Here is a 27,401-nt window from a genome sequence, read left to right as displayed (position 1 = left end):
AGTTATTAATACATCTATAATAAAAGTAAAACAGTCTCCATTCAGATCAAATTTTATCTGTGTAGTTGTATGTACTTGATAGTGATTAGAGTTATGAAGGTATTAACCTCATTGTTTTGCCAGGATTTGTGGGCTGCATGTCAACCTTCAGTGTGGATGGAGAGGTCCAGCCACTCAACTCAACAGGATCACTGCTGGAGGCTGTGGCACGTGGAGTGTCCCTAGTTACAGACTGCACAGCTGCGGATCTTGGCCCAGCTGCCTCTACTGATCCTCTCTCCATTGGCATCACCCTTGTCATTGTCTTCTTTGTCCTGCTGCTGGTCGCCATCCTGGTGTCATTCATTGTGTACCGTGTACGCCGTCAACGCCGAGAGAAGAGTGGAGTTCACGTCAAGCAGAACGGGTCAGCACTTTTGGCCAACACCTCCTCAGACTCTGGCAGGTCCCCGCAGGACTCAGGCTATGTGGAGAGTGCCGAGATGACTGATGATGTCCTGCGCACCCACCTTTCCCAGGAGCTGGCCACAAAGAAATACAAGGAAAGGGACCACGAGCGACCCCAGAGGCCAGACATCATTGAGCGGGAGGTGATGAACAAGTCTCCAGGCGTACCGCTGCGTGTGGATGAATCTCAACTGCAGGACCGTGACGCCATGGCTGGACTGGGCCACATGCCAGACTCTGAGGCACCAGAACACTATGACCTGGAAAATGCTTCATCCATTGCACCCTCTGACATAGACATTGTATACCACTACAAAGGATACAGAGATGGCAATGTCCGCAAGTATAAGACTAACCCACACGTGCCTGGCTACCACAAGCACAACCACCGCCACTCCCCACACAACTTCCCCAACACTCCGCACCGCGAGAGTCCTCGCAACCTAATGAGGCAGAGTCCCAACCCTGTAGCACCACGAGAATCACCATCTGTCCTCAAAATGCAAGCCACAACACCCCTTGCCCGCTTATCTCCTTCCTCAGAACTGTCTCAGCAGACACCACGCATCCTCACTTTACAGGATATTAGTGGAAAGCCCCTCCAGACAGCACTGTTAGCCTCCTCTCAGGGTCCTGGGGTGAAGGATGTCATGTCCACAAGTGAGAGATCTCTCAACTCACCTGTGTCACATCTTTCCCAGTCATCTGGGTCGATGCATGCATCATCTCAATCTACTAAGAAGAAAAAGCATGACAGCAGTGTCAGCCTGGGTCTCACCCCAGAGGAGATAGAGCGGCTCAACACACGGCCTCGCAATTCCTCCCTTGTCTCCACGCTGGACGCTGTGTCCTCCTCCAGCGAAGACAACCAGAGGAAAGACAAACTTGCGGAGCTCATTGAAACAAATACTGAACTCCTGGAGCCTCCAGATTCTTCTACCGATGAGTCTGGCAATGACTCCTTTACTTGCTCAGAGTTTGAATATGAAAATAACTATGAGAAAGTGACCCGTGACTTTGGCCCGGGAAACATGATTTTCAGCAAGCTGGCGGAGGTGGATAATGAGAACGAACACGACAATGAATCAGCCAAAAACTATGATGGTTTTGATTCTTTTCGTGGCTCGCTCAGCACCCTGGTGGCGTCCGACGACGACCTGAGCAACATGAGCTCCTACAAGCCCCCAAACGGCTCCACATTCGGATGGGATTACCTGCTCAACTGGGGTCCCAACTTCGAGAGCCTGGTGGGTGTGTTCAAGGACATTGCCGAGCTCCCAGACAACACCACCAATGGACGAGTGAGCACCCGGGGCACTCCCAAACCCAACGAGGAGTATGTATAGCGGTGGCTGCAGCTGAGCGAGGCTTGTGTCACCAGCCGCCAAAGCTTATAGGTTATAAGGAGGAACAAAAGAAACCCAGGTTTCCTGGAAACCGATTCCCCTGCCATCACCCCCGGTATCCACTGGGGAGGACTCTGGCTCCATGAGGGAGACAGATATAGAAATGAGGAGAGTTCAGATGGGAAGCCTTGCCCATGCCAAGGTCTTCAGGCTTCTGCAGTGGAATCCAGGACCACCCACCTTACCATCCTTCCCATGACAGGCATTATCACCACCACACTCTTATGACGGTGTAAAGTCACTACGCTTCTAGTTCAAACCATGGCGCCTCTCTGCTCTTAGCCAGCTGAGGACGTTCTAATTGTTTGCTGATGAAACAACTGATATGCATTGCCCAGGATTATGTACAGAAAAGTGACTGAACACTAGTGGGCTGTGTCCTAACGTGAGGTCTTGTGAAAGTGGAAGAATGACTTCATCACTAGAACTTTAATTGAACTGAGAAAAGTGACAGACCTTTGTGATGAAGTCAGTGACACTGTGGGAGAGTCTGTGATGCAAGATCTGTTTGTTAGCTTGTATCAGAGCCCATACCACCCTATGTTTCATTGTCAGTGAATATCAAACATTGTTATATATATATTTTGTATGTATGCATTTATATTAAGGTATACATGGATATATACAAATATATAAATAGTATATGTGTGTGGTAAGAAGTGTGTTGACCTTTTATTGACAAGATACTCGAGTTCATGTTGCCAAAACTGTTATGATTGTTAATATTAGATTCTGGTTTGCTGTTGCCAAATACAGTCTGCCTTTGTCTCCCTTGTGGAGCAGAGCAAGTCAGTCTTTGTCATGTGAATTCTCAGAGGCCAAATTTGTTTACATACTCTTATGTAAGTTTTACTGTATTTTCATTTACTTGTAACATTGCCATGCCTTTTGACTACTGAACTTAAGCCTGAGCCAGGGCAGCCATGCTACATGTGATCAACTCTTGTACCTCCAAGACGAATTTGGGCTGTTTCACATCTTACCTTTCCTTCTTTTAGTAGTATTTAAACATCATTATGAAAAGTCACCTCAGTTTCCTCCACCTGACTCTCCAGTCTACACCTGTCTTTCATTCACCTTCCTCTTCGTTCACATTCATACTTGGCCCTCACCCTCAGCCTCTCACCCCACATCTGCCCTGTGCTCAGGTAGCCGCAACAAGAAGGTTCACGCCCTCACTTGTAGGACCAGAAAATATTCATCTCAAACAGGTGTCATGGTGCTTAGTAATGAGATCATTAGTGTATGAATCACCCAGATCTCTCTCATGGATACTGATAGTCTTGTAATTATTGTGTAGAGAGTGATCCAGCTATCCAAATTTGCTGAAAGAATGTTTCACTGAAGAGAGTGCTAAACCTCAACAGCAGTGGACCGAACAGTGTACTATATTAGATTAACAGTATGGCTCTTGTACATTCCCCGCCCCGTGTACATAATCGACTTCTTGTACAGTATATCTCGTACGTCAAGCCACGCAAGGTGTGCCAAATTGTTTGTTGTTGTTATTTTTTTCCTGTATGAATGGCGGCGAGAGGTGTTGCGATGTCATGCAACATGTGATGTATAGTGATATTGTAATAAACCTTTGTAATGTGAGTGTTGGTTTGAAAAGTGAAAGAGATCAATCATAGGACTCCTTCCCATTCTGGACACCACTCCTTAACATACTGTAGGTTTTCTTATAAATGCTTCTGTAGTGGAGATTGAACTCATTATTCTTATTGTATTGATGTTCAAATTCAGTTGCTTTATGGTACTTTAAAAATCAGAGAGAGACAAATTTAAACAACACAACATTGACTTATGTAATGTATTTAAGACATTTTTTTTCTTTATCACACCACATGCATATGTTCTTCAACACATCCCACAACATGATATAGGAAAAGAAAAAAAAGAAACAGGAAGGTTACACCACTACTGCGTTGCTGACTTTCTTGGATGGACAACTGAAAATCCTTACATAAATAAAGGTGGGTCTTGCATTTTCAGTTTCAGTGATGTGGAAATCGAGACAAAAATCACAGGTACAAGCAGCTAAAATGAATTATGATGAGAACAATGAAAATATGCATGTAACAGATCTGGTATGTCAAGTTAAGCTGAAGGACAGAAATCTGGAGCAGTGAAAGGGATTGAATGCACAACAGTAAGGTGGACTGGACATATAGAAAGAATGACAGACAGTGATATAATTGAAGAGTGTGCATGGGAATGATAGATGTGGTGGCTAAAAGAGGATGACACTCAGTGAAAAAGGAGCAGAGTGGTTGAGTTTGTGAGAGAAAGGGGAGATAAAAGAAATGAGATGAACTGGAGCATGCAAGGAGAATTCAAGAACATGCATATATAGAGACTCCCATCATGACCATCCTCATAGGGAGGAGGGGAGGATGTTGTTAGGGACAGGTATCTTAAATGGATAGATAGTTAAGTAGATAAATTGAATGAAAGATAGATAGATAGATAGTTAGATAGATGGACTGAATGACTGATGGATGGATTGAGAGATGGATAGATAGGTTGACAAATAGTTGAATGGATAGGCAGTTAGATAGATATACAAGTAGACAGACAGATACACAAATATAGATACGAAATGAAAGCTCTTTATACATAAAATGCTTTTACTTTTTTATTCTCTTAATTCCCAAAATAAATCAATATAATGAAATAATGAAACCAATAAAATTAATCTGGTAGAAAGATAGTGTTAAAATATCAGGCACCACTATTCCCACAGCGACACACTGCCAACCAGTGTTTATCTGTATACCAGTCTAACTGTATATCTGTCCATCTATCTATATTTAGTAAGACAGTGAGTTGCGTCGTTCCTTCTCTATCACTAAGGTAAGCACAGAGAATACATTACATGTTACATTTTGCTGCGAGAGGCAGCAGTAGGTTTGACGTGGTGAAAGACCTTGACCATCTTTCCTGCGAACTATTGCAGTCTCTACCAAATGCACATGAAGTGACCGTTCCTCAATAGTCTTTTCCATAGGTTTCTCTCTCTCTCTCTCTCTCTCTCTCTCTCTCTCTCTCTCTCTCTCTCTCTCTCTCTCTCTCTCTAATCATTCCCTGTGCAGTCCTTCCATCTCTTCTTTGGCCTCCCTTGTCCCCTTCTTCCATTCACTTCCATATCTACCATTCTCTCCAGGGAACGTGGCCCAAGAAGTCGGCAAGGACCACGCATGCGCGATCCAGCTGGTGAACGTCCTCAAATGAGTCAAGAAAAAAATGAGTTATGAGTTATGAGTTATGAACAATCAGATAAAAGAAAAGAATAGGAAGAAAGAAGATTCGAAAAGTGAGAAAGGAATCAGTGAGTACCGATTATGAAGGCTATAATACCTTCAATCAGTAACTGGAATGAACTGAACTAAAATTCACCTTTAGTAGATTGGATCAGTAGTAACGCGTACTGTACGTTCTTCCCGTGACGTCACAACCTGTGACCCCACATTTCCTGACGTCACAGTCATAAATCTCTACCGCGATTACCAATACCAGCATGTCAAGACGACAACGTGATAGCAGTGGTATGTTAGGTGTGTGTGTGTGTGTGTGTGTGTGTGCAAGGCTGAGGTGTGCAGTGAGTGACACGTGGGAAATTTGCGTATAGTTGTGCGCTGTGTACGAGACATTCCATTTTTCAGAATTAATCGTTTAATAAATTTGTTGATTAATGTATTAATTTAGATTATCCTCTGCACCATCACTATTCTAGGTAAAGACCCCATGCATGGTATCTTACATGTCTGTATTGTCAGATAGTTCACTAGTGCCCTAATCACTGGGTTGAAGGTTGCATTGGTATTGTTTGGCAATGCACAGGCTGGCATATTCAGCCAAATAGTTCAGAGCCGCTACGTTAAAGGGAGAAGAACTTCATACTTGTAAAGCACAGCATAAAGCAAAACAAGAGAATGTCCCTGTCAATACTACAGGCACTGGGAAACGGTCATCGCGTGCCAATGTGCATTAAAGCTGCAGACAATGACACATGAACACTAATCCCTGCGACCCAAGGCGACCAAGTACTGGCCATGAAGGAAGAATATGTATCTTGAGTGTACCAGTGCTGCTCATTGTGCAGAATCCCATGCCACTGCTGATGTGATCATTGATAACACCACGCCGTTCTCTAACTGTATATCAGGGAAAACTAATTTGAAAGGAATCAAGGTACCAAACATTTCTTGACTGAAACGCAGATGAATTCCTCAATGAAGGTCCTCCTGCAAATTTATCAGTAGGTCTCCAAGACAAGTTCCTTTTTCGCGGCATGTTTTCAAACTGACGTCCTTAAACTTCTGCTCCAATCCCGCAGCCCAGTGCAGTCACGTGACGCGCCAGCAGCTGAAAGTGTTTACCTCTGACCCGAGTTGTGAGCTCCCGTAGCGCCCTCCAAGTGGCCTCCTGCGGGGGTCATCAGTGTCCTCCTTGGGGCCCCGAGACGCCCTTGAGTAGCTATGTCGGGTGCTGGGGCCGGGGAGCGGGAGGCCAGGAGCAGCCGCCGCCCCAGCCCCCTCAGAGCCACGGTGCCAGTCCAGGTGTGGACCATTGGGGTGTACAGGGCCTCAGGTGCCCCTCCTCACGCTCCCTCTGTGTTCCTCTTACTCCCTGTGCTTTTAATTTTGATCCTCCATCCGTTTGGGGTCTACATGGGTCTTTCAGAGGACCCTCCTGTGTCACACTGATTACCTGGGCCCACAGGTGCCCTCTGGAGCCTTATTACCCACCTGTCACCTTGTTTGGGGTCACCACCACCTTATGGGCTCTCAGAATTTTGAGCACAATTCCATAAGTGTGGGGGAATGTACATCTCTATTGAAAATGTTAGCAAAATATTGTGTCTATACTTGGTTAATGTACTGTGGGCAGTGACTGGTGCTTCATCATATTTTATTACCGTTGCCTTCAGTATATCAGTACTTATGCTGATTGCATCAATGGTGCATGTGCTATCCACCCCACAAGCTACCTGTGACAATGGTGAACTTTTTACACTGAAAACAACAAAGGGGTTTGCTAAAATAGATTGTCTGGTGGACTTTGAAGAGATGGAATTCCTGTTATGTTAGTTAGGTTAGTTTAGATTAATTCAATGGTTCTGCCAAGAGATTAAGTGAAGGACGGTGCGCAGTTCATTCTATTGAAAATTTTGCATGTGTGGTCACTTCTCATGCAATTTTAGGAGCAGTGGCATGCCCAGTGATATCCTTTCACACACATGTAGCTGATGCATTGGCCTGGTCCATAAAGACATGTTGATTTTGAATTTCTAGGAAGTGCGCTCCACAAGGTTATTTTTATTCCACTATGTATATGTGCCTGTACTGTGTGCCAAAATTTGGATGATTTCATGCATATTTTAATGGTCACCCAAACTTCATCTTCGTTTTCTCTCTTTTGGTGATGGTGTCCTCAGCACCAAGTACACAAAGTGCACTGGGATAATGGTTATTAGGGAGACCCCTTAAGTTTTTCTCAACGGTCCATTTTGCAATCTTTCACCTGAGGCAGAACCTGCCTTTTTTGGAAAGCCTCAAGAATACCTGCAAAGCCTGCTGCACCATCTGGACGAGGACACGGATCCCTACCCAGTGGTCGGATTTCCGTGCTCAGAAGTTGGAGAAATCGATGCAGAAATACCAGAACCTCAAAAAGACGCAAAAGTGAAGTGACACACAAGTGAAGTGACACACAAGCGGGGACTTTCCAGGACTCCCTCAGCGAACTCGTTGACATCAGAGCCAGATGACACAGATGACCGTCAAAGAGGATCGTATGTTTTACTAAATGCAAGGAGAGGTCATCAGCTCCTGGCCCTGATCTTGTGACAGCAGGTAAGGAGAGTCAGAAGCAGCTTCGGGAAGAACAAGAGAAGGTAAGAAGGGTGAAGGCAGAGACCGAGGCAGCTCCATCCTCAGTGGCAGCGGCTCAGCTGTCTTCCACATCCTCCTGACGCAACAGCATCAGCCCTCGATTGAGTCCGTCTGGACTGTGGAGCCGTGTTTGTGGCAGAAGCCGTGGCAGGAGCCCTTGGCTATGATCTCTCAAATCTGGCCCTCTCCAGACACTCAGTCTAGTGATCTAGGTGGTAGGCACAGCTTCAAGCAGACACTCAAGATTGAAAAGACTTCACCCCTAAAGGTCCACTTCTCCTGCATTGGTATGCCAAGGATGGTGGAGGAAGGTGGACCTTGTGGCTATGCTTGTTACTGGCCTGGGTGGTTTTTAGAAGTTGTTGGCTGTACAGAAGACAGAGATGGGAATGGGTGAGGCATGCCTGGCACCTCTTGAAGGTTGGTCCCTCCGTCGTCATAATCAAGGCCTGGTCTTCAATACAACTGCCTCCAACACGGATCTCCACCGTGGAGCCTGTATGCTGATTGAAGGACTTGGAATGGAACTCATGTGGATAACTTGTCATCACGTCTTGGAGATTGTCCTCTCTAATACCTTCATTGTGCCCTCAGTGAGATGTTCCATGACCACAGATTGAAAAGCAGCACATCAACATATCTTCCTATATCCAGCAGGCTGTGAAGGAGCTGCAAGTGTAAGCAAACAATGCCAAGTTCCTCTGCCTGAGCCTCCTTTTTGTGGGTGGAGGTGCAAGGAGTCCCAGAGGTTAGAGTTGGGCTGGAGGAGTTCTTGATTAAGAGGACACTGAAGATGTTTAGTGTTATTGCTGTGCAGGGAAAAGACAAGACCCCTGGAAGGAAGGTCCTGGAATGTGGGAGACGAACACAATGTTCCTGTAGATGAAAAAATCTGTAGATTCTTTGAAGGTTGTGAATGCCACAGCAGAAAGACCTTCATATTGCTGCTGACCAAGGGTGAAGAGCAGAAACAGCATCTTCCCTGCCTCATCACTGTCACCACCTCCCTACTTTGACCAAGAAGGGACTGATGAAAGAGGGTGGTTGCTGAATTGTAGAGGGACAGGTTGAAGTTCCACCTCATTTTGTCACTCAAGTAGGCATGAGGAAGCATTATTATTGATTCATTTCTTCTGTTTTCATAGAAAATAGGAGCTATGCTATGCAAAAAGTAAAAGTTTATTAATTTAATTATTTAATTATTCAGGGCTCCTTGAATGTCTGAAGCCTGATTTTTCAGTGTTAGTAGCCTCAGCATGTATATGACACTGCAAAAATGCTTCATCAAAAGTATGTAATTATCTGTCTGTTGTGAAACATTAGACAGTAAAATGCATTTATTGTAACCAAGAATTTCAGTTTGGTAATTTAAGGTCATACTTGGGAATGAGTGTTGGAAAGGCAGGAGCAGAAACATCACAGCTTATTGCTATCAGCCATGTGGGTTGAACGTGGTATTCTTTATGCATCAGTTACCATTTTTAATCACTTAATTTTGTGGTAGATAACATCCTGCTCTTGGTGATTTAGGGTATGATTCAATTGATTCTACCTATACATGTTTACTTATTGTTAGTATTCACTGTGTTTTACAAGTCATTCAAAGCACTTGCAACTTAGGGCATTGTAGAGCAGCATTTCTTTTCTTTACCAACTCTGTTTTTCATCCTTCATGGTCATATAATCTCAGTGTGTTCTTTTTCACCTATTCTAACACTCCAAAATTTGCACTGCTTGCACAAGTGCTTATACCACATCTCTCATACATGCTTTTATTGCTCTCATCATCCCATCTTGTTGCTCCACATGCCCCTTTCAGATACCAAACTCATTTCCAAAGCTTGCATTCTTGATTACTGTGCTCTGTTTCATGTCCAAGTCTGATCTACATGCAAATGTTGGCAGGTTACTATTCTGTTAATCTCTCTCTACTTCCATGGACACATTTCTCCCTTTCATAACCCTTTCATATTATCCTAGAATATTTGAAAATTGGCAGTGACTGAAGGAGACCAGTAACAATGAAGCATTTAGCCAGACAAGATGTTTTAGATCAATTAGCTGTCACATGCTTCATGAGAAGTAGCCTGTTAAGGAAGAATGACAAGAGGTCTGGACAGTCCCCTAAGAACCACAACTCAGAGAATGTTGGGGCTATTGATGCATCATCAAGAGACTTGCTTATATCAATGATGTGTCATTTGGAACTGTTCATGCAAGTATTACATCCAATTTGAACATGCATTGGTTTGCTGCCAAGTTTATGCCCAAGTTCCTGACACCTGAGGAGAGGAAAAAATTTTGAAATCTGCCCAGGATGGATGAGTCTCTGTATTAAGGATCATGACCAGTTATGAGAGTCAGGCATGTGACTCTCCCTGTCCCCAAGATGGAAGAAGGTGAAGCAGATGTAGAATGTGACAAAAAATTACTATAATTTTGTTTAACATATGTAAATTCATTTTCCAGAGTGAGGTGGTAAATGCTGAGTTTTACCATAACACTCTGAGACTTCTGATTCAAAACATTTGGCACTAACTACTTGACTGTAGGACAGCTGGAAATGGTGTATCATCAGGGCAATTCTGCTGCCCACAATGAAAATGGTTGAAAAGGACATTTGTTTTTTGCCGACATTAACATGACTGTTGCTTTCTATGTTACCATACTTACCAGATTAATTTTGTCTCCTTGCAACCTTCACCTGGCTTCCAAGATGAAGCTCATGCTGGAAGGTGGCTGTTTTAACACCATGGAAGAGATCTTGCACAAATTGCAGTTGGTGCTTGACACTTAGAGAATAGTATTTTCAGCGAGTGTTTCAAGCATGGCAGAAGTGCCAGGAATGATTTTTCACTCCTTTGAATAGTATGACAGTGAAATTTAAATAACACAGGCCTTGTTTTTGATAGACATGGTCTTAGTATTTTTAATCATGTCTCACACATGCAGGGTGGTTGTGATTGGTTCTGTTTGTCTTCCTGTCAGAGCCACTTGCTTTGAGCAAAGGGTGGATGGTGACCTGCCAAAAATATAAGTTTGTAGTGGAAGTAATATGCTGCTTCAGTATTCCTAACCCAGGCAAAAGATCCGAGATGTGAACCACAATATTACTTTGGTTATGTGCAGTCTTGTAATCCTTTTATTTGGAGGAAATATTGTAATGTTTTTGTGTGATTATGAAACAGTTAGCATTGTACTGGTATGCATGTAATTGTTGTTAATAGTAGCTCTTTACAACATTCATTCTGCTTGCAGGCTATGCACCGCACCAGCCCTTTGCGCTTTAGGAACAGGATTTCTCCAGATACAGAAATCACACCTGGCCTTGACCTGAGCACTGCCACCCCAACCAAAGGTATGTAAATATATTTGTGTTTTGCACGAGTTAATAAAAAAGATACTTTGTCTTGTGATTTAAAACCTTGATGAAGGTGAAATCTCCCCACATAAACCATGGTTGCATTGTCATTATCTTGGATCCTCTCCATATCTTCAAGCTACTACAGCTGGTCTCATAATTTAAATGACATTGAATTTCGCTCAGTAATAGTTTATTTCTTGCTGAGGTGTATTTCATACCAGTGTTACATGTCTACTTACCAGACAGACTTTTCTATGTGTATGTTTACCTTAACCACTTATGAGAATTGAATTTTATATCAAGCATTACATTAATGAAACATTATTGAATGCAAACATGCATTTCCCATATATTTATTTTTGCATCCAAGGATAAAACCAGAAAAGGAGTTGTAATTAGTAGAGAGTGGTACAGCAAACAGTTAATGTTACTGAGGGGTTGAGAATAAGTTTTTGGTGCCTTCTTACTAGTATAGTCTGTCTTGCTTTACTATGTGTTCTTGGGAGGTGCCTCAGAGCATTGCCTGTAGCAAAAGTCTCTACATGCATGCACTTGTCTGTTAAGCTCATCCTTGCATATTTCTCTCTCTCTCTCTCTCTCTCTCTCTCTCTCTCTCTCTCTCTCTCTCTCTCTCTCTCTCTCTCTCTCTCTCTCTCTCTCTCTCTCTCTCTCTCTCTCTCTCTCTCTCTCTCTCTCTCTCTCTCTCTCTCTCTCTCTCTCTCTCTCTCTCTCTCTTGGCACAAATTTATTCATTATTGTATTAATATGTCTGTTTATTTGTTTTTCCTTGTCTTGTTTACCCTCATTGTGGTGAAGACCATTTCTGACCTCTTGGAGCAAGCACATATACATTCTCACTTGCAACACAAGGTGGTAGGGTACCTTGCCTTCAGATCCTGTTAGCAAGTTCACAATCCTTTGCTTATGTTTCTTACCTATACACTGTAAGGTGAACGGGCTTTGGTGTGAAAAAAAGATAAAGCTGTTTTTGTCTCTGTCCAGCCAAGGATTTGAACTTTGGGTATCTTTTTTTTTTTTTTTTTCTTTAGCTGAGTGTGCTGGCCACTACACCATTGGGCTACTGGGGAAATTTAATAATGTATTTACTTATTTGACATTAGCTTCCAGATCTCAGAGATCATCAATTCCAAAATTTGAATTATTGCTCAAGATTTGAAATTATTAATTTTACCACCATTTTTCAAAGAAACAGACCACTTTGTCATCTCTGCAAAATGCCAACATTCTGCTGTGCTCTAGTCTACAAGCATAACAAATCTTGGTTTATCTTGATTCTGATAAGAGGAATTTTTTCTGGGTAATAAGTGACAAATTTTCATAATGCCATCCTCTTTTAGGTGCATCATAGAAACACTTGAAATTATTTGAAGGCAGGATAAGTTTTTAGCCAGGAGAGGCACCACCAGAGGGTACTGAACTCTTGACATGCAGATACAAAGTTCAATGCCTTAGATGTCAACACACAAACAGTGATCAGGTCCCAAGGTGATTTTTGGGGCCTCTGTAGCTCTGGTTACTATATAGCTTCTCTCCACCATGCAGATGAATTTGAGCTGTTTCAGTTACCCCACATGCCAAGAACAGGCTCTCCTCCATTTTCCTTTGTTAGCTGGGGCCATTCTCTCACATAGGGAAGCTCATACTCTGCAAAATTCATGTGAGTGACAAAAAAGAAATTATTACAATTGAACAAAAGTGTAGAAAAATATTCCCAACCCTTGCTTATCACAATAGGTTTCTGGACCCATTGTGCTCATGAACTATAGTGTTTGATAAAATTAAAAGTTTGAATGTAAAAGAAAGGTATTGTTTCCCAGTTCCTCCTGATATCCCTATGTAATTTTTTTTTGTGCCTGACAAAGGATTAAAATGTGTCTATTAATCTGATATTTCCACTAAGGAAGGTAGCTGTGACAGATGTCTTATATAAAAGCCTGAAAACAATAATGGGGTGATTATCAACTGAATGAGCTTTCTATGTGGCCTAATGAGAAATCGTCACTCTGTGTTGGACAATTTTAGATGCAGAATGCTTGACTACTGAAGATTATTTGCTATTTTGAGGGATATGTTGTGCAACTCACTAATACCTGTGAATTGTTGGAGGCAGGGAGTCTCACCAGAAGAACAGGCAATAGCCGGAGATCAAACCTGGGACCTTCTGCTTGCTGGATGGCTGTGCAACCCATCACACCATGGTACCCTGTGGTGATGACTCGTGCATCTCTCCCCTGAGGCCATCTCCTGTGCTTACTTGACTGGAGAATCGTGCACCCTGCAGATCCTACTCATTGCGCCTTGTTGGAGGCAGGGAGTCTCACAAGAAAAGCAAACACTGCCCAGGGATCAAACCCAGGACCTGCAGCTTGCTGGGCGGCCATGCTACTCATTGCACCACGGTACCCCTGATGATGTCTCTCACAAATCGTACTGGAATTGTAAATTGAGGGAATAGTAGCCATGTGCAGCACATATTTCTTCCTTGCCTTGCCTCTGTCCAAGACACTTTTCACTCCAAGCCATCAATATTCTATTCTCTCAGTTTGAATTAACAGTTTGTACTTTTCTTTTTGCTATAGCAGTGGTTTTCAGAATTTTTTGCTTTGTGGTGCACTTAAGGTATATCTTTGATGGTGCACTATTTCTGTAGTCAGTGTGGTGCAGGCATATGAAAAGGTAGTAATAATGTTCAGGTGAGAGAAGGTCACTGTAGCACTGAGATATGGCATTGTGGCATCAGGGTATGTATTGTGTGACTGGCATGAAGCTCTCCTTGCTGGCGAGTCTTTTCTTTCCCCATTTCACTTAAAGTTTTCATTTCCCATGCCAGAACTCTGCATTGTGCATAGTTTTAGAATCATTTAAGGAGAGCAGGTGACATTGGTTGTAATCTTGAAATTTGGCATTTGTTGCTTCAAAATACACCAAAGCATGAACAGGATCACCACACAATGATTTTACTCAGTGCAAGACAGAACTCAACATCTTGTGCAGGGTGAGAAATGATTATGGTTATGTGTAAACTTGTAATGTGGGGATTCATTGCTTCAAAGTGCACTAGAGCATGACTTGGATCACCACATCATGCACCAATCAAAGTACAGGAAGGTAAATTAGATGCATTGTCTCAGGTGTGTAGCAGAACAGGGGTAGCTGGGACATGGTGCCCTCAGGGATGTGTTGAAAAAGTCAGCCATTCTCAGACATGTCAGTACTCAAGAATTTAATTTTACAGTGTTGTTTATAATGTTTTGTAAAGCCATTGCTAAGTTTCCTTTGATCATCTTTGTAACCTCTTCAGTTATTGGAATGACTGGTTGTTGATTTTGAGAGATGTTTTCAGGAATGTAGACACAGACATGGGTTGGCAAAGGTAATGAATACGTGTGTAGGTGGATAGTGATAGTGATTAACTGCACATGTATCATTGAGTGGCATCTGGAAATGTAAGAGAAAACAATTCTTCAGGAGATATCATTGTTACCATTTGAAAGGTTATGATTGGACTTTGAAGAGATTTCCTCCTCTCTATTTTCATCAGACTATGTGTGTGAACTTCAAGAAGACACTCTTCCCCCTGAGTGTGGTGAGGATCCTTAATTTGAAGAGAGGAACAGTGGAAAGCCATTCAGGAAACTCATTGAGTGCTTGCTGCATCTATCTCATCACTCTGACCTCCACCATTCATAACACCTTAGACACCTCTGACTTTATTATTGAAACATTTGGCCTTATATTCCCATAGGCCACAGATGTGATTCACTCAGTTCTCACGGATAGTTTTACAGTTATGATGCAGAATCCTTGTTGAATTGCTACAGGAGTCATGGAAACACCCTTGAAAACTGACAATACAGTTTAAGGCTGTTAAAAATAGTGAAAATAAGATGCCAAAGCATTTGATCATGCAAGATTTATCCAACACTTTCTTACTGATGAGAGAGAGAAAAAAAAAAGTAAGAATAGTGAAGGGGACATTCCATGGGCTTCCATTCATGTGTCACTCAGTATTTCACATGTTCAAGAAACCCCACCACATGTCACCCATTTATTCTTCACCAGCCTCCTCCCAAGCGTAGAGAATAAAATGCGCCACGAGTATCCATTTGTGATGATGATCGAGAATGGACTGAGCAGCAGCAGCCGCCGGGGAGAGGATTCATATTTAATGAGTGACCGTCTCGCCTGCAGGAGGAGCCATACCAACAGATAATACGAGGCAGAACTGCAGGTTAAAGGTGATTGAGACTTGGAAGCACATCACCTGTTATTTTGCTTGGAGTATTTGAGTTCATGGTATGTTATGTAACCCAAGAAACTTAGAAAAATAAGTAAATGAAAAATAAGCACGAATGAAAGAATATGCATTAACAAGAATGGAAGAAGGAAGGAAGAAAAGTAGAAGGAAAACATGTAAGTGTCTCTTAGATAATAAGGGACGCAAAGATCTTGCAAACACAGAAGCGCGATATTTACACAGTTGCGAGATAAAAGATTGTATTCTAAAACGTTTCTGCATCTTTTACTGGACTATCCTCAACAGGCTGTAGTGGAAGATATTCAGGTTTACAACGTTGTTTTCATGAGTTTAGTGATGATTCAACATGTTTTCTGTATCGTAAACTAGATAATAACCCATGAAAACCCGATCAATCATCTCGGTGGCCTTTGAAAACAGTCATATGAGATCCCAAAGCGTATGAGAATGAACCAAGGACATGAAAAGAAAATGCGAAGACTTATTGACCTACACAAAGACGAGAGAGAGAGTATAAGACAGGAAAGAAAGAAAGAAAAAGAGATCAGCTGGCGATGCATAACAAAATAAACGTGTATTGTATGTTTTGTCGTGTTCTGTTGTCGAGTGTCGCTGTTGACTTACACAAAGCAGCTCCTAGTTAGAGATAATAATATAAGAGAGAGTAAGAAGGAAAGAAAGAGACCAGCTGGCAATGCATAAAAAAAAAATGCGTGTTTTGTAGCCGTGTTCTGTTGCCTTGTTCTGTAGTGACTGTCGCCGCTGTTGTGGTGTTTTGAGCCTCCCCGTGGATGTTCTGCCGCTAGGAACAAGTGGAGGATATGATATTCTGTAATTTAATATGCTTTTGGTGTCACTGTGGTTGTTAGCGTTACTGTTTTCCACTGATATTACCAACAGCAGCAGCAAGAGGAACAGGAACAGTAGTAGTAGTAGTAGTAGTAGTAGAAGTAGAAGAAGAAGAAATAAAGTCATTCCTTCCCTCCCTCATCTCTCCTCCCCCTCTTCAATCAGTAGTGTTGTCATGTCTTGTAATACTTACGTGGCAGCAGTAGTAGTAGTAGTAGTAACAGGCATCCCATCTCCCCTCCCTCCTTCAGCAGTGTTGTCATGTGTTGTAATACTTACGTGGAGCAATGACACTTAACTCCCGGCTTACTGATACGATTTACACCAAGAAGCTACTTGTCATGGTGCTAATGCTCTCATTTTTGTTGTTTCAGGTAAGATGATGCGAAGGACGATATAGAGACGAGGAGAAGAAAAAAAAGGTTTTGAGGTGAGAGAGAGAGAGAGAGAGAGAGAGAGAGAGAGAGAGAGAGAGAGAGAGAGAGAGAGAGCGTCAAATCTTATGGTATATTTATTAAACCACTAAAAAAAGAAAAAAATGCATACAAGACAACCTGTTACACACACACACACACACACACACACACACATTACTACCACTACTACTACTATACAAACTCAGCCCTTACTCCCTCATTCCATACATAACCCCAGACATCGTGACAATGTTGAGTTGACAGCAGCAGGATACACACAGTACACCTCGTTTAATAATTACCGACTGCCTCAGCTTACAACACGCACGGCTGCAGATCGGAAAGAATTGACTTTTCTCTCATTTTTTTCTCCTCATGTAACTCGTGTCTTGGGTTAGTGAGGATGTGTGCCAGTGTCCGATATTTGAGATGAGCTCCACCGTTCCTGAGAGGTTAAATCGGACAAAAATAATGCGTTTTTTTTTATTTTATTTTTTTATACTATTCAGAGAGATATTACGTGCGTAGTAACTTAATGCGTAAGTGAGATGAAAGCGTAGTACGTGAGGCGTCCCAAATGAATGAGACAATAGAATAATGGAAAACTGTGGCGTGAATGAGTCAGTGGATGGAAGAGGGGGAAGGAAGGACAAGGGAAGTGGTGGTGGTGGTGGTGGTGAGTGGGACGTGTTGTTCTGATTGTGGTGTGTGCGCGTGTGTGTCAAGGTGATGTTGAGATTTTTGTGGAGAGAGGGAGGAGCGTAGCAGTGTGGTGAAGGAGGAATAAGTGGAGTATTGGTGGAGAAGGAAAGGTCGAGGAGAACCAGGATAAAGAGTGGAGGAGGAAAGGAAGAGAAGGGAAGGGTGGAGTTGCTTGGTGATGAAGGAGGAGGAGGAAGAAGTGTGGAGTATGGTGGTGGTGGTGGTGGTGAGGAAGGGGCGGGACTTGGAAGTGGCGTAGTTGTGGCGTAGTGTGGATCATTAAGGTTGAGGTGGAGGTGGAAGGAGTAACGTAGTGGAGATGGAGGAAATGCCTTGGAATGGAACATGGTGGAGGGGGAGAGAGGTAATGTGGAATGTGGAGTTGTGCAGTGGAAGTGGAGGGAGGAAGTGTGGTGGAGGGAGAGAGGTAATGAGGAATAGTGGAGATGGAGAGAATGAGATAAATGCAGTGTGGAGCAGCGTGGTGGTGGTGGAGGGGGAGAGGCAATGTGGAACAGAATGGAGGTGGAGAGAAAGGGAGGTATAGTGTGGAGCAGTGTGGTGGAGGAAGTGGAGAGAAAGAGGGAGGTGCAGTGTGGAGCAGCGTGGTGGAGAGGGAGAGGCGGTGTGGAGCAGCGTGGCGAAGACAGGTGAATGCGGTTCTTCCGAAGGCCTGGGCCACGCCTCCTTACTCCTCTTCCTCCGCCGGGTGGAAGAGAGAGAGAGAGAGAGAGAGAGAGAGAGAGAGAGAGAGAGAGAATGTAGGGAGGGGGGTGAGCGATGGGGGGGACGTAGTAAGTTTGGAGTACAACATTCATACTCTGCAGGCTACGCTATTGATCGTGTGGGAGGCAGCGGGTAAGGGCGAGGCTCCGTGGCCACCACCACACACCTGGCGACCATGGCGGAGTGCGCGTGGTGGTGGCGGCGGCGGTGGTGATGGTGGCGTGGCGAGAGGCTTACACCCACCACCGCCTGCGACACCACTACACACCACCGCGCCCTTCCCTTCACCTAGCCCTCTGTAACACTCTTGGTTGTTCCGATAAGGCGAGGCTGGTCCATGGGCCGCTGCCTTTGCCGGGGTGAATGCATGACCGGGGAGAGCGAGACGAGGCGTGGCGTGGTGTGGCTCGGCCGGGTAACGTCTGAAGCCTGCTTGGTGGTGGTGTGGTGGCGGCGGCGGCGGCGGTGGTGGCCCCAGCTGTGTCAATGAGAGACTGGACTACGGAGGGAGCATGCGCCTTCCACACACCTCTACGCTACACCATGCACACACACACACACACACACACTCTCTCTCTCTCTCTCTCTCTCTCTCTCTCTCTCTCTCTCTCTCTCTCTCTCTCTCTCTCTGGCTGGAAAGGGGGTGAGGGCGAGGGAGGAGGTGACATTGGGGATGTGTAAGGGGGGAAAGTGTGGGAATTAGGAGCTGTTTGTAGTGAGGGAGGGAGTGTATGCGCGTGTGTAGTGTGTGTGTGTATGTACGTGTGTATGTGTGTGTGTGTGTGTGTGTGTGTGTGTTACGGGTGTAGTGAGGGGGGCTGAGGGGGATGGAGGAGAGGGGGCGGACCTCTAGCGGCGGTGCAGGAGGGTCGTGTTGGTGCTGTGTGTAGTAGTAACCCGACGGGAGTGGCAGTGGCGGCTGCTCTCCACCACCACTCCTCGTCGCCCCCACCACCACCACCACCACCACCTCCACCTCCACTACCATAACCTTCACATCCACCACCATTACTTTCGCCACACACGCGTCCATACCACAACCAAATCCGCCACTAGTGTACTTTTCATACTCATCACTACCATCACCACCACTACTACCATCGCTACCAGTATCATCATCATCATCCCAAACCCCTTCCTTTCCTTCCTCCTTCGCCTCTTCTTCCTCTGCTGCCTCATCCTTTGCCTCCTCCACCATCACCACCACTACCACCGCCACCTTCTCCATCCTTAGAAGCTCAGCGCTGCGGCAGGAGGAAGCCCCGCCATCCTTGTGACAGGTAAGAGAGAGAGAGAGAGAGAGAGAGAGAGAGAGAGAGAGAGAGAGAGAGAGAGAGAGAGAGAGTGTGTGTGTGTGTGTGTGTGTGTGTGTGTGTGTAGTGCCCCTCTGGCTAGGACTTACTCTACGTCTTCCTCATACTCCTCCCGGTCTTCTTCTTCTTCTTCTTCTTCTTCTTCTTCTTCTTCTTCTTCTTCTTCTTCTTCCTCGTCTCCTCCTCCTCCTCCTCCTCGGGTTGCCTGAAGCTGAGTCGTCCTTGACCTTTGTTGCACACCGCCCTAGGGATAATTTGGCCAGCAAGTCTCGCCACACACACACACACACACACACACACACACACACACACACACACACACACACACACACACACTCCTCTCTAACAAAGGAAAGGTTTTTACACTCTGCCTCCACAATGGACGTGCCCCGCGTGTGTGTGTGTGTGTGTGTGTGTTATAGTGGAACGAGGTGTGAGGAGGTGGTGGATTCTCTCCTCCTCGCAAGTTATATTGAGCCAGTTTTGCTTGTCTGTTTGTCCGTCCGTCTGTCCGTGTGTGTGTGTGTGTGTGTGTGTGTGTGTGTGTGTGTGTGTGTGTGTGTCCCTCTCTCGCCATCCACCCGTTCCTTCATCTGTACGTCTGCTCGCCTGTCTGCCTGCCTGGCTGCCTGGCCTGCTTGCTTGCTTGCCTGCCACCATGTACGCTCTCTCTCTCTCTCTCTCTCTCTCTCTCTCTCTCTCTCTCTCTCTCTCTCTCTCTCTCTCTCTCTCTCTCTGACACAGCGTTTATTTGTATTTTCTCATACTTTGATGCTCTCTCTCTCTCTCTCTCTCTCTCTCTCTCTCTCTCTCTCTCTCTCTCTCTCTCTCTCTCTCTCTCTCTCTCTCTCTCTCTCTCTCTCTCTCTCTCTCATCCTTCCACACGCAGTTTACTAGTACCAGTACCTGAATAGATAAACAGACATCCCCGTTACAAACCTATATCTGTTCTTATGTATTCATGTACTCTCTCTCTCTCTCTCTCTCTCTCTCTCTCTCTCTCTCTCTCTCTCTCTCTCTCTCTCTCTCTCTCTCTCTCTCTCTCTCTCTCTCTCTCTCTCTCTCTCTCCACATCTCAAGCCACCTCACACTCACTCCAGCATTCACTCACGGCACTAAACCCCCCAATTCCCCCCCTCTCTCTCTCTCTCTCTCTCTCTCTCTCTCTCTCTCTCTCTCTCTCTCTCTCTCTCTCTCTCTCTCTCTCTCTCTCTCTCTCCACCCTCAGCCGTCCACCATTACTGTTCTCCACACACTTCACGGTAACAAAGACCGGGTGCCCTCGAGAAAGCTCCCTGGCCTGGTAATAACAGAGGTGAACTACAAAGCTTGAACAAAAATTAAACGGTGGGACTGTGTGTGTGTGTGTGTGTGTGTGTGTGTGTGTGTGTGTGTTGGAGTGAGGGAGGGGTTAAGTAGTAGTAGTAAAGGTTAGGATAGGGTAAACAAACACAGAAGTGGGTGGGGCCGAATGAAATAGGGATAAGAGAGAGAGAGAGAGAGAGAGAGAGAGAGAGAGAGAGAGAGAGAGAGAGAGAGAGAGAGAGAGAGAGAGAGAGAGAGGATGGAATAGGCTCTCCCCGGGCACGCCTCTTCCCTCCGCCACGCCCCCCTCACACACACACACACACACACACACACACACACACACACACACACACACACACACACACACACACACACACACACACACACACCTCCCTCCGCCTCCCTGCTTCTTCTACACACACACACACATACATACACACACATCTCTTCCTCCTCCTCCTCCTCCTCCTCCTCCTCCTCCTCCTCCTCCTCCTCCTCCTCCTCCTCCTCCTCCACTACTTCCTCAGCCCTTCGTCAATAGTTTCTCAGGATCCTCACGCCCTTCGCACTGCCGTATCCTTCAGTACCTGTTTCTTGTCTACATATCTTGGCGCATACCTTTCTTCCTTCGGTGTCCTCCTCGGCTCCTCCTTTTTCCTCCCGCCATGTCATTGCCTCCACCACCACCACCACCACCACCTTCTCCTCCTCTTCGTTCCTCTCTCTCTCTCTCTCTCTCTCTCTCTCTCTCTCTCTCTCTCTCTCTCTCTCTCTCTCTCTCTCTCTCTCTCTCTCTCTCTCTCTCTCTCTCTCTCTCCTTCCACCTGTAAGTCATGGTTTTCAGTCTTGTCATTCTCTCTCTCTCTCTCTCTCTCTCTCTCTCTCTCTCTCTCTCTCTCTCTCTCTCTCTCTCTCTCTCTCTCTCTCTCTCTCTCTCTCTCTCTCTCTCTCTCTCTCTCCCCTTGCCAAGTGAAAGAGAAGTGAAGAAAACTTGAATAAACTAAAAATTCCAGAAAATAACCTTTGTGTGTGTGTGTGTGTGTGTGTGTTGAACAGGGTAGTGTGGCGCTGTTGGTGGAAGGGTGGGCGAAGCAGAGGCGTGTAGCAGGAAGGTGGTTGTGGCGCTAAGTTGTAATCAATGTCAGTTGTAGAACGCCTCTCTCTCTCTCTCTCTCTCTCTCTCTCTCTCTCTCTCTCTCTCTCTCTCTCTCTCTCTCTCTCTCTCTCTCTCTCCATCCCTCCCTCCCTCATTCCCTCCTTCCTCCCTTGTATCCCTCCTTACCTACCTAGTACCTTCCCTCCCTCCCCCTCTCCCTCCCTTGCTACCTCCATTTCCTCGCTATTAAGTTTCACTACTACTACTACTACTACTACTACTACTACTACTACTACTACTATTACTACTACTACTACTACTACTACTACTACTACTACCTCTGATGCTGCTGTTGCTACTGCTGTCACTGGTAATACTTGCGTCCTTCCTACTTACGGTAAATGTTACTCTGTATTACGTCACTGTTGCCGGTTCTACTACAACTTATGATACTACTACGCTACCACGTTTTACCGGCATAGTAGTAGTAGTAGTAGTAGTAGTAGTAAGCGTGTGGCGGTGGAGTATGTGAGGTGAAAATGTTCCGTTCACTTTAGGAGGAGAAGGAGAAGAGGTGAAGGAGGTCTGAGTGGAGGGAAGGGGACAAGAGGTTGGGAGGGGATGTGGAGTGGGAGAGAACGGGAGGTGGTGGAGAGGTGTTGGGAGAGGAAGAAGATGCAAGTAAGAGAGAGAGAGAGAGAGAGAGAGAGAGAGAGAGAGAGAGAGAGAGAGAGAGAGAGAGAGAGAGAGGTGGGGGGAGGGAGACGGAAGGGTATCTGAGAGAGAGGAGGTGAGGAGAGATGAGAGGTGGGAAAGAGAGTACCTAGAAGTGTGTTTGGTGGGGTGGTGGTGGTGGTGGTGGTGAAGGTGAAGGGGTGTGATGATAATGGCTTCCTGTTTGTATGTATGTTTGTGTGTTGGTTCTGCCCTTCGTGTTCCTTCCATTTCTTATTCATTGATCATCTTGTCATTATGTGGTTATTGTTTTTTTCCTTCCTATCTATTTTTATCATGGTTTCCCTCCACTTGTCCTTCCACGGTCCTCTTCCCCCCCTCCTCCTTCTCCTCCTCCTCTTATTTTCCACTAAATCATTCAGACAGTGATAAATATAATACGCAAGCTTCCTCGGGTCTCCTAATGTTAAAAGTTTTGTATTGATGCCCAAGAATCATGTATTGTGTGGTGGTGGTGGTGGTGGTGGTGAAGGTGGTTGTATAATGCAGTGGTAATAGTAATAGTAGTAGGAAGAGGAGTTGTAGTAGTAGTAGTTGGAGTGAGTGATGTGTGGTAGTGATGTTTGGTTACACTCAAGGGTCCGGTGTTGGTGGTGGTGGTGAATGGAGAGGCTGTGCTGGTGAATGGCTGCGGGATGGTGGTGGTGATGGCTGATCCCAGTAATTGCGGTGGTGTGCGATGAATGAGCCAGTTGTGTACTAGCAGTGGAGGGTGCAGGGTGATTTGGCAGGGTAAGTGCTACACGAGGGCATTACATTTTTGTTAATGGCTGGGATAATATTGTGACGGTGGTGGTGGTGGTGGTGGTGGTGATGAATGACGGGCCACTGCCATGAATGACTTAATGGTGATTATTGCGTGAATTAATGAGGAATTTAGCGGATGAATGTGCCCACTATTACTACTACTGCTAGTGCTTCTGCTGCTACTACTATTACTACTACTACAACTACAACAACAACAACAACAACAACAACTACTATTACTACTACTACTACTACTACTACTACTACTACTACTACTACTACTACTACTACTACTACTACTATGTTTCTTCCGTCCCAAATTCCTGAACCGCTCATCTTTCATCCCCTGCTCATTCACTCTTACTACTACTACTACTACTACTACTACTACTACTACTACTACTACTGTCCACTCACCCATTCACTACTACTACTACTACTACTACTACACCCTCCCACTCCTACTCCACACCACCCAACACACACACACACACACACACCCGCCCGTCTTTCTCTCACCACCCCCCACTACCACCAGCACCACCCACCACCACCCGTCCCTCGCCTCCTGCTCCTCCTCCTCTTCCCTCGCCCGGCGTCACATCAATACCCCGAGGGAGAGGGGGAGGAAGAGGAGGTGGGGGAGAGGAGGGGCACTACTCTCGTACCCACTCAGCTCTCCTGTCACCCGGTCTCCCGTCTTCTGCGTGTGGCCTATTTGGAACAACGCCAGCAGGTCCTTCCTTCCTTCCCTGCATCCCCCATTCCCCTTCTCCCCTTCCCCAGCTCTGAGGCTAGCGAAGGAGCGAAGGAGCTGGAGGAGGAGGAGGAGGAGCGTCAGGAGGAGAGGTGTCTAGAAGGTGGTGACGGGGTTGCTTGTAGAGTTAAGAGGCCAAGGGGCGTCACTAGGGGAGAGAAAGAAGAGATTTGACCAGAGAGAGAGAGAGAGGGGAAGCGATTTTGTGATTTTAGAAACGAGTAATAAGAGAGAAAGGAGTGGATAGAGGAGAGAGAGAGAGAGAGAGAGAGAGAGAGAGAGAGAGAGAGAGAGAGAGAGAGAGAGAGAGAGAGAGGAAAAAGAAAAGAAAAAAAAAGAAGGGGAAGGGAGGAAAATAACGTGTGTAGGGATCGTAAGGGGAGAGAGAGGGAGAGGGGAGAGGTGAAGGTCGCTCCCTACCTGTGACTGGGGTAATTATGGTGAGGGGAGAGGGAGAGGGAGAGGGGAGGTATAACAGGGATAACATGTCACCTTAGGACGCTACAGGTAGAGAGAGAGAGAGAGAGAGAGAGAGAGAGAGAGAGAGAGAGAGAGAGAGAGAGAGAGAGAGAGAGAGAGAGAGAGAGAGGAGGGGGTGTTTCCAGTATCCACTTTTTAATTTTTATTTATTTTTTTGTGATTGTAAAAATAATAAAAAGGAAGGAGAGAAAGAAGAAGAGGGAGAGGAGAAGGACAAAGAAGAGGGAGAGAAGGTGAAGGAGGAACTAAATGATGATCTTATGTCTCATCATCATCATCATCATCATCATCATCATCATCATCATCATAATAGCTTAAAAATAACATCATCCTAATATCTCTCTCTCTCTCTCTCTCTCTCTCTCTCTCTCTCTCTCTCTCTCTCTCTCTCTCTCTCTCTCTCTCTCTCTCTCTCTCTCAAGACCATCCATGATAAAAAATAAATCACCAGGCCCTCTCTCAGTGCCACACACACACACACACACACACACACACACACACACACACACACACACACACACACACACACACACACACACACACACACACACACACACACACACACACACACCACTTGCTCTCTTTCTCTTTACTCTCCCCAGCCTCCCACTCTCCTTCGCGCCTCTCTCTCTCTCTCTCTCTCTCTCTTTCACCCCCCACTCTCTCTCACGCTTCTCCCTCATGCCTCTCCCTCGCCTCTCCTCCCCCTCTTTTGCCCCGCTAAGGAAAACGGAAGTACTGTAGTAATGCTGATCGGTGTGTGTGTGTGTGTGTGTGTGTGTGTGTGTGTGTGTGTGTGTGTGTGTGTGTGTGTGTGTGTGTGTGTTGGGTTTTTTTGTTGTTCTTGTTGTTCTTTTCCTTCTTCTCTTTCATCTTTATATTTATTTTTTATTTCTCTTCTATTTCCTTGCTCTTATTCTGGTTCTGATCTTTCTTCCGTTTATTTTCTTTTTATTTCATCCTTTTTTTTATTTCCTTTAATCGTCCGTGTAAATTCTTCTTCTTCTTCATGTTCTTCTTCCTGTTGTTCTTCTTGTTCTTGTTCTTCTCCTTCTCCTCCTCTTCCTCCCAAACGGCCTCCTAGATTGGTCTTCCTTTGTATTCCTTTGTATTCCTCGTCCACTTCCTCTTCAAGCATCATAGTTTAATACCAAAGAGCATTAAATAGTTACCCTTATAAGGACTTGGACGGCTTGCTGTTTGGTCTTCCTTTGTATTCGCTATTCCTCGTACACCACCACCACCACCACCACCACTGCCACCTCCTCCTCCTCCTCCTCCTTCTTCAAGTGTCGTAGTTTAATATTGAGCATCATTAAAGATAAAAGGCTGACCTCCAGATAGACAGGCCACACTCTTTAACTGGAGGGAGATCTGCGTCTGGCCGCGGCGGGGCTCTTGTGGGAAACTCACGCCGAGGACTTGGGATCCCCGCCTCTTAATCCCTCTTCCTTGTTTCCAGTCGTCGTCGTCCTAGTTTTTTTTTTCTTTTTTTCTTTTTTTCTCTCAACTCTTGCTCTCTCAGTCTCGGTCTCTCGGTCTTTCGGTCGCTCTTGCTCTCTTGTTCTCTCTCTCTCTCTCTCTCTCTCTCTCTCTCTCTCTCTCTCTCTCTCTCTCTCTCTCTCTCTCTCTCTCTCTCTCTCCTTCTCTGTTTTATTTTGGTTCTGGTTCTTCTTCTTCTTCTTCTTCATTGTCTCTTCCGTTTATTTTATTTTTGTTTCATTCTTTTTATGTCTTTTAATCTTCCGTTTAAACTCCTCCTCCTCCTCCTCCTCCTCCTCCTCCTCCTCCTCCTCCTCCTCCTCCTCCTCCTCCTCCTCCTCCTCTTCTTCTTCTTCTTCTTCTTCTTCTTCTTCTTCTTCTTCTTCTTCTTCTTCTTCTTCTTCTTCTTCTTCTTCTTCTTCTTCTTCTTCTTCTTCTTCTCTACCTACTCTCTCTCTCTCTCTCTCTCTCTCTCTCTCTCTCTCTCTCTCTCTCTCTCTCTCTCTCTCTCTCTCTCTCTCTCTCTCTCTCTCTCTCTCTCTCTCGTCGCATCATCCATCCAGTTCACCTTTGACCTTCCTTTTTGTTCCTTTACTTCCTTCTTTCCTTCCTTCCTTCTTTCCTTCCTTTCTTCCTTCCTTCCTTCCTTCCTTCCTTCCTTCCTTCCTTCCTTCCTTCCTTCCTTCCTTCCTTCTTTTTCTTTCTTCCTTTCTTCTTTAATTCTTCCGTTTTTCCTTCTTATTTTTTCTCTTGTTTCGTCTAGTTATGTTTTCTTTCTATATTTCTTCTCTTTTCTCTCTTGCTTCTTCCCTTCTACTACTACTACTACTACTACTACTACTAGTGCTGCTGCTGTCGCCACCACTATCACCACCTCCATCACCACTGCCTGTTTCTTTATGCCATCCCTCCCTTCCTTCCCTTCCCATCTACCAACCACCACCACCACCACCACCACCACTATTCGTTGTTATCTCAATACCACCCGCTGTACACTCGAAGTACCCCACTAACCTCCTACTAAGGCTTTCTCCTCCTCCTCCTCCTCCTCCTCCTCCTCCTCCTCCTCCTCCTCCTCCTCTTCCTCCTCCTGCTATTCCATTCCCTTGATTTATCTACACCTTCCCTCTTCCCTCCCTTATGTGAAGGTGGTGGGGAGGGGTTTTGGGGAAGGACGTTGAGGGGAGGGGGGGTCGTCATTACCACAGGGCGTTCTAGGATAGTGTGGTCTGATTGACTACCTTTTCCTCGCGGTGTATAGTCAGGAGATGAGGTGGTGATGCTCGATCCCTCACGTGCCGTACCTCTCTCTCTCTCTCTCTCAGCTGATACCTCTGACATGCTGCTTCTATCCTTTAGCCTTTCTTTATTCACTATCTATGGTTCTCCTCCTTTTT

General features: G+C 45.3%; 2 protein-coding genes across 7 annotated transcripts in view; both read left to right on the top strand.

Moving 5' to 3' along the window:
• Positions 1 to 3,452, top strand: part of LOC135103085 (cadherin-related tumor suppressor-like) — a 76,702-nt gene extending 73,250 nt beyond the window's left edge. Inside the window, 1 exon segment of the mRNA XM_064009069.1 lies at positions 124 to 3,452. Coding sequence (XP_063865139.1) covers positions 124 to 1,793 — 1,670 coding nt within the window. The 3' untranslated portion in view covers positions 1,794 to 3,452.
• A 2,749-nt stretch (positions 3,453 to 6,201) lies between these two features.
• The window catches only part of LOC135103081 (glucocorticoid-induced transcript 1 protein-like), a 47,017-nt gene continuing 25,817 nt past the window's right edge, over positions 6,202 to 27,401 (top strand). The window contains exons 1-2 of one of the 6 annotated variants that reach the window (XM_064009056.1): positions 6,202 to 6,415; positions 11,009 to 11,108. In XM_064009056.1, coding sequence (XP_063865126.1) covers positions 6,335 to 6,415; positions 11,009 to 11,108 — 181 coding nt within the window. In that variant the 5' untranslated portion in view covers positions 6,202 to 6,334. Of the gene's footprint in view, positions 6,416 to 11,008; positions 11,109 to 18,970; positions 19,367 to 23,103; positions 23,271 to 27,401 lie in introns of those variants that run through there. The other 5 variants (XM_064009059.1, XM_064009057.1, XM_064009060.1 and 2 more) reach the window with 5 other exon arrangements.

The sequence above is a fragment of the Scylla paramamosain genome, chromosome 8 (assembly GCF_035594125.1).
Source record: "Scylla paramamosain isolate STU-SP2022 chromosome 8, ASM3559412v1, whole genome shotgun sequence".
Lineage (NCBI taxonomy): Eukaryota > Metazoa > Arthropoda > Malacostraca > Decapoda > Portunidae > Scylla > Scylla paramamosain.
The sequence above is the reverse complement of the archived record's forward strand: the minus strand, read 5'-3'. Positions and strand labels throughout refer to the sequence as shown.